The sequence below is a fragment of the Lipotes vexillifer genome, unplaced genomic scaffold, assembly GCF_000442215.2.
Source record: "Lipotes vexillifer unplaced genomic scaffold, Lipotes_vexillifer_v1.1 scaffold28, whole genome shotgun sequence".
Taxonomy (NCBI): domain Eukaryota; kingdom Metazoa; phylum Chordata; class Mammalia; order Artiodactyla; family Lipotidae; genus Lipotes; species Lipotes vexillifer.
In genome coordinates this window covers 560208-575009 of record NW_006793929.1, presented here as the reverse complement: position 1 = coordinate 575009, position 14802 = coordinate 560208, and the positions used below count along the sequence as shown (strand labels likewise).

The 14802-nt window shown below is 46.5% G+C and overlaps 2 protein-coding genes across 2 annotated transcripts in view; one reads left to right on the top strand and one right to left on the bottom strand.

Annotated features, from left to right (window-relative positions):
• Window positions 1-355: 355 nt before the first annotated feature.
• Window positions 356-8082, bottom strand: UNC50 (unc-50 inner nuclear membrane RNA binding protein). Its single transcript, XM_007466880.1, has 5 exons — window positions 7698-8082; window positions 6862-6982; window positions 2819-2958; window positions 2629-2730; window positions 356-701 (listed from the first exon to the last, which is right to left on the bottom strand). The coding sequence occupies exons 1-5, from the start codon at window positions 7975-7977 to the stop codon at window positions 565-567; spliced, it is 780 nt and encodes a 259-aa protein (XP_007466942.1). The 5' UTR covers window positions 7978-8082; the 3' UTR covers window positions 356-564.
• A 1260-nt stretch (window positions 8083-9342) lies between these two features.
• The window catches only part of COA5 (cytochrome c oxidase assembly factor 5), an 8651-nt gene continuing 3191 nt past the window's right edge, over window positions 9343-14802 (top strand). Inside the window, exon 1 of the mRNA XM_007466879.1 lies at window positions 9343-9456. Within this exon, the coding sequence (XP_007466941.1) occupies window positions 9358-9456 (99 nt within the window). The 5' untranslated portion in view covers window positions 9343-9357. The remainder of the gene's footprint in view (window positions 9457-14802) is intronic.

Genomic DNA, 14802 nt, shown 5'->3' with positions numbered 1-14802 from the left:
TTTATTTTTTTTTTTTTGGGTTTTTTTTTTTTTTTTTTTTGCATGAACAATGGCTGTTAATGATATCTGGAGCCTGTAGTACAGTGATTCCTATTTGAATTACAAGTAGAGGCTTTTGAAGGTTACACTAGGATCCTGTGGCTTATATAAAAGTTTAAAATGCAGTCCATTAGAAATGGGGCTGAACTTTGTACCTTGTCAGTAACAGTGGGGGAGGGGAGAAGGGGAAACATTACTACCACGTTCTGCAAATGGATACTTTCAAAAATAATTCATATTAAAAAGTTTTACCTTTCTCTTTTCCGCATGCCCTTAGTACTTTGCATATATTCTCTGTGCAGAATAAAATACATGCTTTAGTTTAAAAAATATTTATTATAGAAATGTACATTTAATTAGTTTTAAGGAATGTACTAGATGACGGTGTTAGCACATACATTTCTTCAAATTTGCAAACTTTACACCTTTAAGATATCTACAATGATAGTTTATTTACAAGTTTCACAAGAAATCACCACCTCACCAATACTGTTGACGCACCTCAGATGTAAGAGGCTCCCAGTTTCACTTCACTCTGTACTTGTAGAAGGAGCACAGCGTGTGGGTGAAGTTCCAGCCCAGCGCTAGTGACAGTCCATAGAGCAGGATGAGAGGTGCAAACGGGTAAAGAAGAATCACTGTGTTTTTCAGAAACGGCAGTGCTGGAAAAGGAGCAAACCCACGTGCGTTGGTGGGAAAAGTAAAGGACTAGTAAACGAGCATTCTGGAAGACGGCTTCCTCCATAGCACGACGGGCCGAGCAGGCAACACACACTGTGAATCTTACTGAAGCATCTTACTGACGATGCTATATTGCAGCCAGAGCAGTATTACTACTCCTCTGTTATTTCCTTCTCATTCATGGCTGTGAAGAAACTGAGCAGAGGTTTCTCAGCACAGAGGCTGAATGAGAAGCAAATCCAGGACTGAGGTTAAGAGTGAGGGTCAAACATCACCAATATTAATGGACGCAGTGGTGAATTTAAACCTGTGATGCTTCAGAAGCCTCCCATCCTAACATACCAACAGAGATGGATGATGTTATAGGAAAAGAACCAACTCTTAGCCGTTTGCGATTTCCCAACAGGGGAAAGCATTACACATCCACTTTGAGAAGGTGAGATCTCAACTAGTATCCCAGACTTTAGGAAAGAACTGAAACTCTCACATATAAAATCCACCCTCAGATATCCGTGTTTGTTTCTTGCTCATGGCTTTGTTAGTGGGTCCCTACCCCATGCATTCTAACCTAAATATTTCTCATACAAGTAGTCCTCAAACTGAAACTGAGATGTGCTCAAAGAATCTTCTAAATCGTAGGGAGTTACCAGGAGAGTGATCCAAAATCCACTTTGAGAAACCATAACGTGGCAGTGTGCTAATGACATTTTAAAACTTTCTCAAAACGTGAAAATTCATTAGAAGCCTAAATATAACATGTCACAAACATTTCCCCAGAACTAGAGAAAGGACTCCCAATGCCCCAAACAAGGTATTACAATGTGGGTGGCAGGGGCGTTTCAGTGGTTCCTGGCAAAGCCAAGGGGACAAGCGTGGGAAGCTCTCACCATTGGAGCCAGTCACATGTGAGTACAAGTGGCTTGTATTTACAGTAAGAGCCTAATCATCTAGAGTGACAAGAAAGGAAGGGCTAAGAATATAATGCTAACAAATCATAAGTAAGGTCTCTAGATTTAATCTAACTCTATTTAACAGTGATTGTTTCTTAACATACATGAAGAATAGTGTAAATATGGTTCTCATTCATACTATGAAAAATGGATCGATAGCAGGATGTAACAATGAATTCACAAACGTCCTGAGCTCAGCAGAAGCTGGGCCCGATCTTCTGTGATTACCTACAGAACCTCTCATCCCTAAGCTTCCCCAGTCCAGCAGGTGGCCTGGCACCTGGCCTTAGGCCCAGACTGCTGAGCAGGCACTGCTGCCGTCGACGCGTAACCACCTCTGCACCCCTGGGCACTCCCCTGCTCCTGAGCCCCACAATCTCCCTGTGATGGGTGAACTTTGTGTACTGTGGCTTGGGTACAGTATATGAATTGTGAGCAGGGTTCATCTATTTTAAACACAGATGTTTACAAAATAAAGAGTATTTCAAAGCTCCCCCCAGCCCACAATCATAAAACAGAAAATGAGGCAAAGGTTTTAAACATGCCTACACCTTGGACCCAACCCTTTCCTCACTCTGACTGCCGGTAACCCAGAACCCAAAAGCCTGGGAGAAAAGGAAGAGGAAACTGAGTGGGTTTCCTGCCAGTAACTTGGACAGCATCAATATGGTTTAACATGGCTCCTTGAAATTATAAAATTTGTTATATACCAGCTATGCCACCTGCTAGCTGCGTGACCATGGGTAAGTTACTTAATCTCTCTGTGCCTGTTTCCTCATTTGAAAAATGGGGACAAGTAAAGCTGTACCATGTATCTGTAAAGATTAAACGGGAGAATTCCTAAAACACCTGGGACAGTGCCTGTAAGAGATCCATGAAAGTAAGCTAATTGTATTACTGTTACAACTTTTCCCCTCCCTGTTCTGTTGTCAATCAACCAAAAAACGCAATTACTTACCACTGTACCCTAGGAAAGTTACGTAGATGTAGTAGCCAACTGCAACCAACCATAAGGTGTTTCCAACTAAATATCCAATAAATGTGTCCGTTAGGATGACATCTGCGGAAGAGACGCATACAATGAATCTTTTTTCAGTGGGTACAATGAATACTTTTTGATAATATGTTGAGAAGTAACTGCTACTTACGGTTGATGAAAAAAAGCTGGATAAAATGCAGAATGACGAGGAGAGGGTAAAAAGCGTTCAGATGCACGTCGAAGGCATAGCCCCACTCCACATCATAGTCTCTGCTCTGCCGTTTCACTAAATACTTGTTAGAGATAAACCTGAAGAGAAAAGTTAACATTAATTCAAAGTACAATAAAATTAATTATCAATATTTACCGACTACCTTCTATGTCCCAAGCTTTATTCCAGACATTTGGAGATACAGCGGTAAACAAAACAAATTTCTGCCTTCAATCTCGGGGGAGTAGTCTGACAACAATACAAATAGCTGTCAGATGGTCCCATGGAGAAAAACAGAGCAGTACAGAAAGACACAGAATACAAAGTTGAAATGTTACATATGATGATGGTCGTAAGAGAGCGACATCTGGGTAAAGTCCCAAGGGCAGTGATGGGAATCCCCCGGGGCAGAGCATTCCAGGCAGAGGGGAGTCCCAGCACAGAGATGGGGGGGGGGGACAGGGAGGTGGCAGAGGGCCCCGCAGGCTTGAGGAATGGGGGAGGGGCGCAGAGTGCCTGGGACAAGTGAGAAGATACACAGGAAATGGAATCCGAAAACAAATGAGAGCCAGATCTTATAGAGCCTGTGGCCACTGTCAGACCTTTGGGCTTTTACTCTTGGTGGAAGAAGAAGTCACTGTGGAGTTCTAAGAACGTCTGACTTACTGTACTGACAGGGTTCCTCTGGCTGCCGGTCTGAGAACAGACCCTGGGGGGGCCCAGCACAGAGAGGGGGGGGGGGGTACAGGGAGGTGGCAGAGGGCCCCGCAGGCTTGAGGAATGGGGGAGGGGCGCAGAGTGCCTGGGACAAGTGAGAAGATACACAGGAAATGGAATCCGAAAACAAATGAGAGCCAGATCTTATAGAGCCTGTGGCCACTGTCAGACCTTTGGGCTTTTACTCTTGGTGGAAGAAGAAGTCACTGTGGAGTTCTAAGAACGTCTGACTTACTGTACTGACAGGGTTCCTCTGGCTGCCGGTCTGAGAACAGACCCTGGGGACAAGAGTGGAAGCAGAGAGGCAGATGGGAGGCTGCTGCGAGCAGGAGATGAACAGGGTGGCAGCAGCGGAGGTGCTGACATGGGGATATATTACTGCTGGAAGGCAGAGCCAATAGGACTAGATGTACTAGATAGACTAGTGCTAGACTTGAGTGCTAGGGTACAAAAAAAAAAAAGATCAGTCAAGGACGACTGAGAGATTCTAGCCTTAAACAAACGGAAGACTGAGGTGCGAGGTGGGGGTGACTGTCAGTCTGGAGTAAAAGGTAGAGAAGGTCTAGAGTTTAGAGGAGAGGTCCAAACTGCGGATATAACCTCATCAGTGTGTAGATGACATTAAAAGCCACGAACCCAAATGCGATCACCCAAAGAGTGAATGCAGAGAACACGTCCAAGGCCTAGGACCTGGGTCTCCCCCGTGGAAAGGTCAGGGAGTCAGGAGGAACCAGTAAGGAGAGAGGGGCCAACGGTGTCTCCAGCCATAGGAACAATCATTCAGCTGGTGTCTCTGTTCCACAGCGTGGCCTAATCATTCCGTTAAATGACGAACGAACGAGAAGACAGACATCCAGGCAACAGAAAGACAGATTGTCAAAGGAAAAGAACAATAAAGATCATTGTGTTATAAACACAGCTGTGGAAATTCAATGGACTCTTCCACGTGTGATTTCATTTTGAGGATACCGTTAAGAAAATGCTATGCCTAGTGGAAATAAAAATAGAAAAAAGAAAGAAACGAGGGAGAAGGTGTTACAGTACTAATAAAGCAGTCCTGTACTCAGTTACCTGAAAGAGGCAAGACAATAGTGCTCTGATCGAGCAAACGAGCTCACCAGAACACCTTCCACTTGAGCTGAGAACCTGTGCCATTAAAATGAATGGAATAAGCATCTAGCCCACTACTCAAGTTCCCACTCTGGGGTCCTGCTGCTGCCCCTACCTCTCTGCTTAGCCCCTGAATGGCTGCTTTCCAGGCTTCCGGCCTCCTTCCGAGTCTCACCTCTAGAACACAGACACGCCTTCTGAGAGAGCTCAAAGACGGCTGTCGTGCTCCCCTCCCACCTCCGTATTAATAATGCCAGTCATGTCTTCATCTTGGCCAGACTGTTGCAGCTTCCTAGTCACCTACCCCAGGGGCCAATGAACCTTCACCTCACTATCAACAAGCCTCCTGAACTCAACATGTCCAACGTGGAATGCTTCACTTGCACCGGCCACTGACTGCTGAGCCCCAAACTCCCAGGCCATCCCAGAGGCCCCGGGTCCTGCTCTTCCCTCCCCTCATCTACTTCTGTGACACCACAGCAGCCCGGGCCTCCTCTGCTCCACTGCAGACCCCACGACTGTATCCAGCCTAGCCACTCTCTCCAGCTCCTCCGTCTCCACTGCCATAGAGAGGATCTTTCCTGAAGTGTGAACTGGATTGCATTTCTGACTTCAAAGCCTCCAAGCTCCCCACCGCTCCCCCTCCCTCCTACTCCCACATGCAGCCTATGAGCTAAAGTCCAGTTCTTTTCTCTAAATTGCATTTAGGGCCAACTTCTCTATTCCCATCTCCTCTGCAGCCATGCAGTGCCCCCTATGCTCCCATACCTGGCAGGCTGTTCCACACCTCTCTGCCTTCACACTTGGTGCCAGGAATCAGCTACCACATCTGCCCAAATGCCTCCTCATGCTGGCTTCTGTGGCGCCCCTGGCGTGACTGGAGTCACGCTTGATTTCTTTCCTCACACGATTCACAGCACAATGTAGGTTCTCAAAAATATACTGAGTCCTTCTCCAACGAACTCAAACTATGATACAGACTCACACTAAAGGTACTAAACTCCCGGCTTCTGCGACCCTCCAGATCGCAGAACCGCAATGCATTCAAGGCAGAATGCCGGCTACAAACTATTTGTTTGAAAGCTTTATTGAAATTTTTTCACCTAGCATGTTTCCCTTGGATATCTTGATAATGAATATGCGACTTACGTTGGCTAGCAGTATTCTTTTTAGGCCAGATTTTAGGATCTTAGGTTAATGATGCATTGCATTTTCCGACTACCTAGCACATACAAGACCTGTACTGGACTAGTCATAAGTTACAAAGCAAAATAACAGGTTGGTATCATCAGAGGTTAGCGTCTCAGAATCTTGCTTAAAATGTTAACAGCTACCATTTATTGAGCACAGACTATATGCCAAGTGCTTTTCATACCACAATCTTTTCAAATACCTCATAAATAGATAATCAACTCCATCTTCCAAAAGAGAAGACTGGAACTAAGAAGTACACAGTAAATGACTGAGCTGGCATTTGAACCCAGGTCTCTCTGTGACTCAGGTTCCAGTGTTTTCTCTGACATACGACCACCACCACCACCAGCCCCCTGCTGAGCTCACCCACACATCCACCCCTTCTGCCAGCTCCACAGGAGCACTGATCAGGGAGAAGGCTGAAAAACCAAACACCGGATTTATACTCAGTATACTACTGTTGGTACAGCAAACCCAGACAAAGTCAGACTGAGAACCCAGTCAATAAAACCCACGTGTGTGGCTCAGAAGAAAGACACCAAAATTTTAACCGAAACGATCCTTTTACAGGTGTACTTCATTTCATGTCAAAGATGCAAAGTAAGATTCCATAATACAACCCTCTACATCTTATAACTCTAGAAGTGACCCACTGGCAAAGGCAGCAGAATACTGTGCCGCCATCCGGACAGCTTAAGCAGAATTGGCTAACTGCATAATATTTTTGCAAAATCAAAATTTTTGTTAATACGACACAATCATTACTTCAATTCACTTATTTGCTGTGCTTTGACACAGCAGACCATCCCCTTATTTTCTGATGTAGGTACCGACACAGGAGGACAAGGTATATTAATCCTGGCAGCCAAAATCGATGCTTTCAGTTCATCTATCTTGTTTCAATTTCCATCAGCTACTCTGAAGCAAGCAAATGGAGGCTCTACAGCAGCATCTGAAGAACCAAAGTTAACCGTACTTACCACATTAAGGTTGATATGAGAAGGCCGACGCCTACACAGTCTATGAATACAACCCAAAGGAGCAGCTTTATCGTCTCAAAAAATCCCATGTCCAGCACAAAGCCAAATCCTATAGTGGACACTGAAAGAAAGATTTACAAGATGTATTCAGGCACTCTGCTAGATTCTAGGGGTACAGGGCATGGTCTCTGCCTTTCAGATGCCCACTCTAGTGTGGGAGACAGGTATGTAAACCCCAAAGGGGTGTTAAATGTAACTGATTAAGAAATCCAGACCACCTTGGAACACAGAACTACCACTGAGATATCTGAAGTTTACTGAGGAGGCCCCCATCCGTCTGTGGTTCACCAGGGTAGCCCCAGCATTCAGAACACAGCGGCACTCACACCCTAAAGACGGCTCAGACCCTTTCACTGCACTATTGAACTAAAAGCAGTTTCTCAAGTTCACATTGGCACTTTCAGAACTCTCATTCTGGATTGGCCTGATGGTGAAATGCAATTTCCAACCTCGGGAGTCCTTTTTCACAGTAAGTTTGCATTGGGTATCAATTTATTTATCATGGTAGTTAGAAGACAAGGAGTGACCCTGTCCTCTGCTTTTGAAAGTTCTGAGGAAACAGTTGACTCTGGCACCTGCTTGGGACTTTTAAAATCAGGAAGAATACCACCTTCTTCCCTGTGAGGAGATTTCTGAGGCTTCAGAGAGGAAGAAAACAGCTGCAGAGATCCCCAAATTGTGACCCACAACATGCTGATAACAAAAGATTCTCCAAATGACAAGCCCAACCTGAAACGCTCATTTATTCTTCAACTCTCCTGCAGACAGACACTTACCACAGAGCCAGAGACTTAACAGGACCAAGAAAGCAGGGTCATCTCTGGCCCACTGATCCTTTGTCTGCTTCCGGTAATGGAAGTTTCTATAAACTCTCTGTGGGGAAGTGAACAGGTAGAGCATCTGCCAGGCAGCAAAGTCAAAGTCCATCTGCCGGAAACGAAAAAGCCTCCTCAGGTATTTGTAGCGTTTTGCTCCAGCTGTGTGTCTGGCCGCATCCCTGGAACTCAATACCCCGTTCCCCTGCACTGGGGAATTCACTGAAGTACTCGGTAACATCTTCCTAGATGGACGAAGAAAAAAAAATTCTATTCCAAGTCATCGAAGAAACTGTCAGCTACTAGCACCCCTCTTGTGAGTTATGAGAGAAGTCACCTTACATGTCGGCTCCAATCCCTGCGTAGAGGCAGGGCTCAAAAGCGAGTGGAGTTGGTTCTGAGGCTGCAGAAATGATCACTGCACTTCAGGCAAGGGCTACCCCACGCCCTTCTGAACCTTCATAATAACACTTTCATAGGGTCCACATTTTCCCCACACTTCACTTCCCTCAATCCTCAGCTTCCCCCTTCCTCCCCACTCCCCGGCAGGAGCAGTGGTACTGCTGGAGCCAAAATTTGCACTCAGGCAGTCTGGCTCAAAACTCCACCTGTCATGTGGGCTCTCGACCATCAAGACTTTAAGAGAAAGCCTTTGCTGAAGCCAAACTGAAACGATGTTCCCGACGAGGTAAAATAAATGGCCTATCTCACAGGTCCATCAGCGCATGGCCAGCAAGCAACTCGTTCGTGACTATGTGATGTAAAAACAAAGCAGAACTCAAATGCAGTGTTTTACTTCCTGACTAGCTCAGCAGCGGAACGACAGCGTGGGAGTTCCGGTCCAACCAGTCTGAAGCCAGGGGAGCGCCGGTCACCGTCCGGCCCCCACACCCCGCCCCGGCAGCCCAGTGTCTGGCTCCACTCCCCAGGCCTCCTCCGGGACGCCGGCGGCGCTTCCCGGGCCCCACGGCTCCCCGCCGGCCCGGGGCCTCGGGTAGGGCGGCCAGATTTAGCATAAAAACACAGGACGTCCAGTTACAACTGAATCTCAAATACAAGAGTAATTTTTAATATCAGCAGGTTCGAAACACTGCGTGGGACATACGCATACGAAAACATTCTTCGCTGGTATCTGAAATTCAACCGTAACCAGCCCCACTGAATGTGTCTGGCAGCCCCGCCGCAGGCCGAGCACCGAACCCGGGCGAGGTCACTCCAGGGCCGGGTGACGTGGGGCCGCGAGTTGCCGTTGGAAACGGCCCCCGGGCGAGCCCGAGTCGCGCGCAGACAAGGCGGTCGGCAGGCCTCACCTGGAGCCCCGCGGCGGCCTCCACCGGCTCCAAACTGACCCGCCACCGCCGCACAGCTGCCGAGCCCAGCTGCCGCGGGGCCAACTACCCTCCCAACAACGTCGTTGGCGCTGGGGGCGCGGCGCGGCGCGTCACGTGACCCACTTCCGCCGCGCGCTCGGCCTCCCGGGCCCCGTGGTCCGCCCCGCGCCCGCCGGAAGTGGTGGCTGCGGCTTCCGGTTCCGCCCGCCGCGGCGTCGCTGGCGTCCTGTCAAGTAGGGGCCGTCGCGGAGTGGAGCGGGTTTGGATAGCAGCTGGCGGAAGGCACAGTCATGCCCCGCTATTACGAGGACAAGCTGGAGGGCGGCGCGTGCGCGGGCTTGAAGGAGGACCTCGGCGCGTGCCTGCTGCAGTCGGACTGCGTGCTCCAGGTAGCGCGGCCGGGCGCTCGGGTGACCGACGCCCGAAGCGGGGAGGCGGGGCCGGCGGAGGGCTCTCGGCCGGGCCGCGGTGATAGTCAAGAGAAGTGCCTCGGGGTTCGCCGTCCTGGGTGTCGAACGCAGCACCAACTTAATGAATTTGGGCGCATCCACTGTCAGAGCCTCACTTCTCAGGTGGTGTGAAATTGGAGAGAACGGCGCCGCCCCGTTGGGTTTTTGTAAAGGTTAAACCATTTCGGGTCGAGAAACACGGAATGCTGCCACTCTGCTAGGTTCTGGAGGCATAAAGGAGAATAAGAAAGGTTTCTTGAGCCCTAGAAAATAAGAATCAGTAAATTAGCAGGTAATTACATGAACCTGGCACACTGTATTGCCTAGTAAATTCTCCTTTCTGTGTTCAGTGGTGGCTGAATAGATTCTCTGCCTACCCTGTGTTTTTGAACGTGGAATCAGTAAATTAGCAGGTAATTACATGAACCTGGCACACTGTATTGCCTAGTAAATTCTCCTTTCTGTGTTCAGTGGTGGCTGAATAGATTCTCTGCCTACCCTGTGTTGGTTTGAACGTGTTGCTGAGTTGAGTTCTGTGCATTCCTGCGTAAGTTGTAAATGAGGCAGCTCTTTATTTTCACCACTTTGTATCTTGCTCCCCCTACCGTGGATCTTGTGGTTTTTCGTGCTGTGATGGGAGCTATTGCTCTCCTGTTTTTCCCTCACTACAGCCCCAGGTCTTCCCAGGAGCCAATGTGACTGCAGAGAGGTTCAAAGTCGACTGGGGAACCTGGGTTCTGGCCTTGAACCCAACCAAAGCACAAGTACCTTTTCCGCTCACCAAGGCCTGATGAGAGGGCAATCCGTTGGGTGCAATTATTTTTGCATTCGGAGATGTAATTTCAGAAAGTTGCCTTTATTTCAAAGAAAAGACGACTACGCGAAAATGGACATCAACCATGAGGCTATATTTGTGTTTCTGCTGATTCATGTTTTACATTTGGTTCACTGATTTTGGCAAGGGCTGTGTAAGCATTGAGTAAATACTTGTTTTATGAGTAGAGGAGCAAAATGCCTCGGGCACCCAGTGGAGAGCAACTTATTTTGCTTGAGAATTTGGAAACTTCTCACAGGAGGAGATAACATTTGCTCTGAGTCTTAAAGGTTGAGTAGTAGTTTATCAAGTAAAGGAGTGGAGGCTGTAGTGTTTGTGGGGAGAATCTGAAAGAACACGTGCAGAATCATGGAGATGTGGCAGGCCCACGAGAAGCTGGTGCCCTGCTGGGCTGGAGGAAAGGGAATGTGCCAGAAGGCTTGAGAGGACGGTTGCCATGGGTGACAGCCCTTGTGTGTCACAGTGAGCTGCTCCGGCACAGAGTAGGACTGAGGAAAGAAACTCTGGAAGTGGAAGAGAATACTGGTGGCAAGGAGAACACCAAATTGGTTTTTTGCAGTGATTGATTGATTTAGCAAACATTTGAGTGCCAAGTCTGATTGAGGGGACATACAGATGAATGGGACACATTGTAGAAATTGGATCTCTGGGAAGCTCGGAAGGTGTAGGCAGCCGTAATGACCCAGATACATTGCATGGATGTTGCTTTCCCCCACTGAGTATGTGGCCTTTTTGTTGCTGAATTTGGTCAACTAGGAAAACGTGGTGTTTTCATATAAAGAGTCTCTTAAATGGAAGTGCATTGACAGATTGTGTTAAATTCATCCTGAATGGTCACTTCAACTGGACTATAAAATGGCAATACTGAGGCAAAACATTGAGTTATGCAAATCCAGGCGGATATCCTACCTTCTCGGATGGTGTCACTGGCAGCTCTAGCCCACCCCTCCCCACTAGGAACTCAAGACCAAGGGGACTTCTGCTGAGGTATATGCCTGCTGTGTATGGCCACCTCATTTATGATAAGGTTTTTGATTCCTCAGCTCCTTGAGTAAAGAAATTAATCTGATCTTTTGGCAGATGATGCTATAGTCTCTCCTTGCCAATCTTTAACCCACCTGCAAAGCTGCCAGACTTTACTTTAGGGAGGAATTGAACATAAAATACTTAGTTCTGGGGCTGCACTGAGAGATAGCCAAGGAACTGTAGGGGCTCAGAGAAACTCAGGGTAATGGTGAAAAGGATGTAAACTCCAGTGGGGCTGGAGAAGAGAGACAAGGAAAAAGCAGATTCAAAAGGCATCTCTTGGATAAACTTCTTAGGATTCTGACTCCTGGGAGTTGAAACTGTGCCCAAGGAACTCAATTACAAGTTATCTCCCTTGTATCTCTTAACAGCTTCCAGACCTGCTGACTTTTCATCAGAATCACCTGGAGATGGAGGTGCAGAGATTAAAAGTACAGATTCCACTGCTCTCCCCATCTCCCTTGTAAATTAAAAGTGTCTCAGGTTGATTCTTGGACACAGCCATGTTTGGGAATCACCAGTCTTGACCTCAGAAGGCAAATAAGCTTGGGAGTGTCTTAGTTGGGTTATAGGTTCAGACGAATATTACAGAGACCCAGAATAACAGTGGCTTAAAAGAGAGAATTCTCTATCTTGTTTGCCTATAAGTAGGGTCTAGTCTGATCCTCTCTGTCTTCCATGGACCTAAGCACTGTTGATCGGTGGTGTCAGGTGCTGTGATGGGAGTTAGGATGTTACTCTCTCACTCATGGTCCAAGACTGCCTTGCTTCCACATCATCAGGCCTAGTAACATGGGGGAGGAAAGTGGGGCAAGCCACTTTCCATTACAGACCAACCCAGAAGTTTTACATTTCAGTTCCCTGCATATTCCATTGGCTAGAACTTAGTCACATGACCATACCCAGCTGCAAGGTGGCTGGGAAATCTAGCTCAGCCATATGCCCCACTCAAAAGGAAGAGTGAATATTAAGGGGGGAATTAGCAATCTGCCATTAGGGGTGGAGGTGGAGGAAGATGAAGTAATATTTCTCTCGTAAGTGTAGTATCTAGGTGGATCTTCCCAGTAGGCAGTTGGCAGTATGGGTTGAAAGCTTGTGAAAAAGATGGCATCTCAGATACGGTTTGGGGAAGCATCAGTTTATAAATTACAGTATTTTTTTTTTGAAATTATAGTCCCCTTGTTTTTATTTATTTATTTTTTTGAGGTACGTGGACCTCTCACTGTTGTGGCCTCTCCCGTTGCGGAGCACAGGTTCCGGACGTGCAGGCTTGGCGGCCATGGCTCACGGGCCCAGCCGCTCCGCGGCATGTGGGATCTTCCCAGACCGGGGCATGAACCTGTGTCCCCTGCATCAGCAGGCGGACTCCCAACCACTGCGCCACCAGGGAAGCCCCAGTCTTTTGTATAGTTATAGTCTTTTATCTCTATGTTGTTCATGTGGGCAACCTCATTACAGAGTTTGAGGGAGGAACATTATAGTGCAGAGAAGCTTGCTACTCTGTTCTGGTTCACTTTTGAGATTCACTGATGTAGATGACAATTCAAATCTAGAGTCCAACAGACATAAAGACTGGAATGTGGCCAGGATTCCTGGGGATCAGGAATACCATAGATGTGGCACCCTGTAGCTTTTTTCACAGTAAAAACTAGGAGTGTGACTGCAACTTGCAAAATAAAAGTTTTGGAGAGTGATTGCAGTGGTGGAGTCGGGGTGTCAAAATCTGCTTGAGGGGAAATCCTTGATAATGAAGAGCAGGTGAAATTTAAGTTACACCAGAGCTTTCTACTTAAGTAGTACTCTAGCCGACCTCATTAACATCTTTCTGAAATGTTGAGAACCAGCACTAAAGCTGTTCAGATTTTAGGGCACCTAATTGGGGCTGTTTGAGCTTTTAAAGTTAACATGGAACAGGGTCATTTTTACTCTCAGACAAAATTGCTTGATTCATTTTGCATTGGAATTCACTTCGAGTTGGAAGATTTCACGATCTTCCTTTATATCGTGAAGCACTGCATAAAGCTAAAGTTTATGACCAGTATATGTTTTATTTATTTATTATTTCTTTAACAGTAATAAAATGTAAGGTTTTGATTTTTTTCCCTCGTGAATTGCAAGTTAGTTTAATGTCATTAAACCTCAGGTGATTCAGAAAATTCAAGTTCAGTCTCCTTTTTCCAGATGTTGTTTTATGCATTTACAGTCCTGGGAAACGGGAACCCCCTCAGCACGTTTCCCTGCCTCCTCCCCCTCCCCCCTCCCCATTACCTCCCCCACTTTGTGACTTGCTCACACTGCCAGTGAACATTAGCATGTGTATATCTTCTCCTACCTGCTGTTTGAAGCTCTGTGTAGACAGGAATATCTTGTATTTACTTTTTAACCTCCTGCTAAACTGATGTAGGACAGTTCTGAATTTTTTTTTTTAATAAATTAGTCCCTGTGAGTGTTTAGTTACTAGATAAATTAGTAGGGTAGGGGGTTCAAAAAGAAATTTTGCAGTGGTTAAATTTTAATCTTGCTTCTCTGAGTTGTGAAATACACTTTCTGTAGATGCTTTTGTGTCTAATATATTTAAGTGCCTTTGTGTTCAATTTATGGCAGTAAATTTGTTCAAAATATTTTAAGATAATGAAGATATGATAATGAAGTCATTTCTATCCCATGTTTACCTACTAAAATACTACTAAATTTTAGCTCTTAATCTAGTTTTGTAGTTACTTTGTCAAGTGTGATTTTTAAAGTCTTATTTGTTAAGAGTCAGAAATAAGCCCTTCCCTTGTGAATGTGTTCTTATAGCACTGTCCTTTCTTGATGGCAGAAAGGGAATGGTTTAATCCATTTTTCTTAAGCTCTTATGAGCTTTCACTGCTTAAAGACCAGTTAATTTCACACTGGACCCAGGCAGATCTTCCCTTCCAAGTATATATAAATTCTGTTAAAATCTCACTCTCCTCTTCAAATTCTTACTCAGTGGGCTTCTCAGAATAGAGAGCTTGACTGTGGCTGTAGGGGGTGGGAAAACACAGAGATGTGTTGGAGGTAAACTTGCTTGCATTAAAATGATATTGTAATTGGAGACTTTAAAGCCACTTGATACTACCTTCCAGAACAAACCCTCCCATTCACCACTACAGCATTCCTGATCTCTCACGTGCACACCCTCCCTCCCTCCCTCCCTCTCTCCCCCCCTTCCTCCCCTTTCTCTCCCCCTTCCTCCCTCTCTCTCTCTCCCTCCCTCTCCCCGCTTTCTCTCTCTCCCTCCCTCTCTCTCCCCCTTCCTCTCTCCCCCCCTTCCTCCCTCTCTCTCCCTCTCTCTCTCTCTGTGTCACACACACTACTTTCTTCTCTGTCTTTAGGACTTCTTGAGTGTGAAAGTTTTAAAAACCCTGAAGAAACCCTGTTACTACTTTCACCTTTACTCT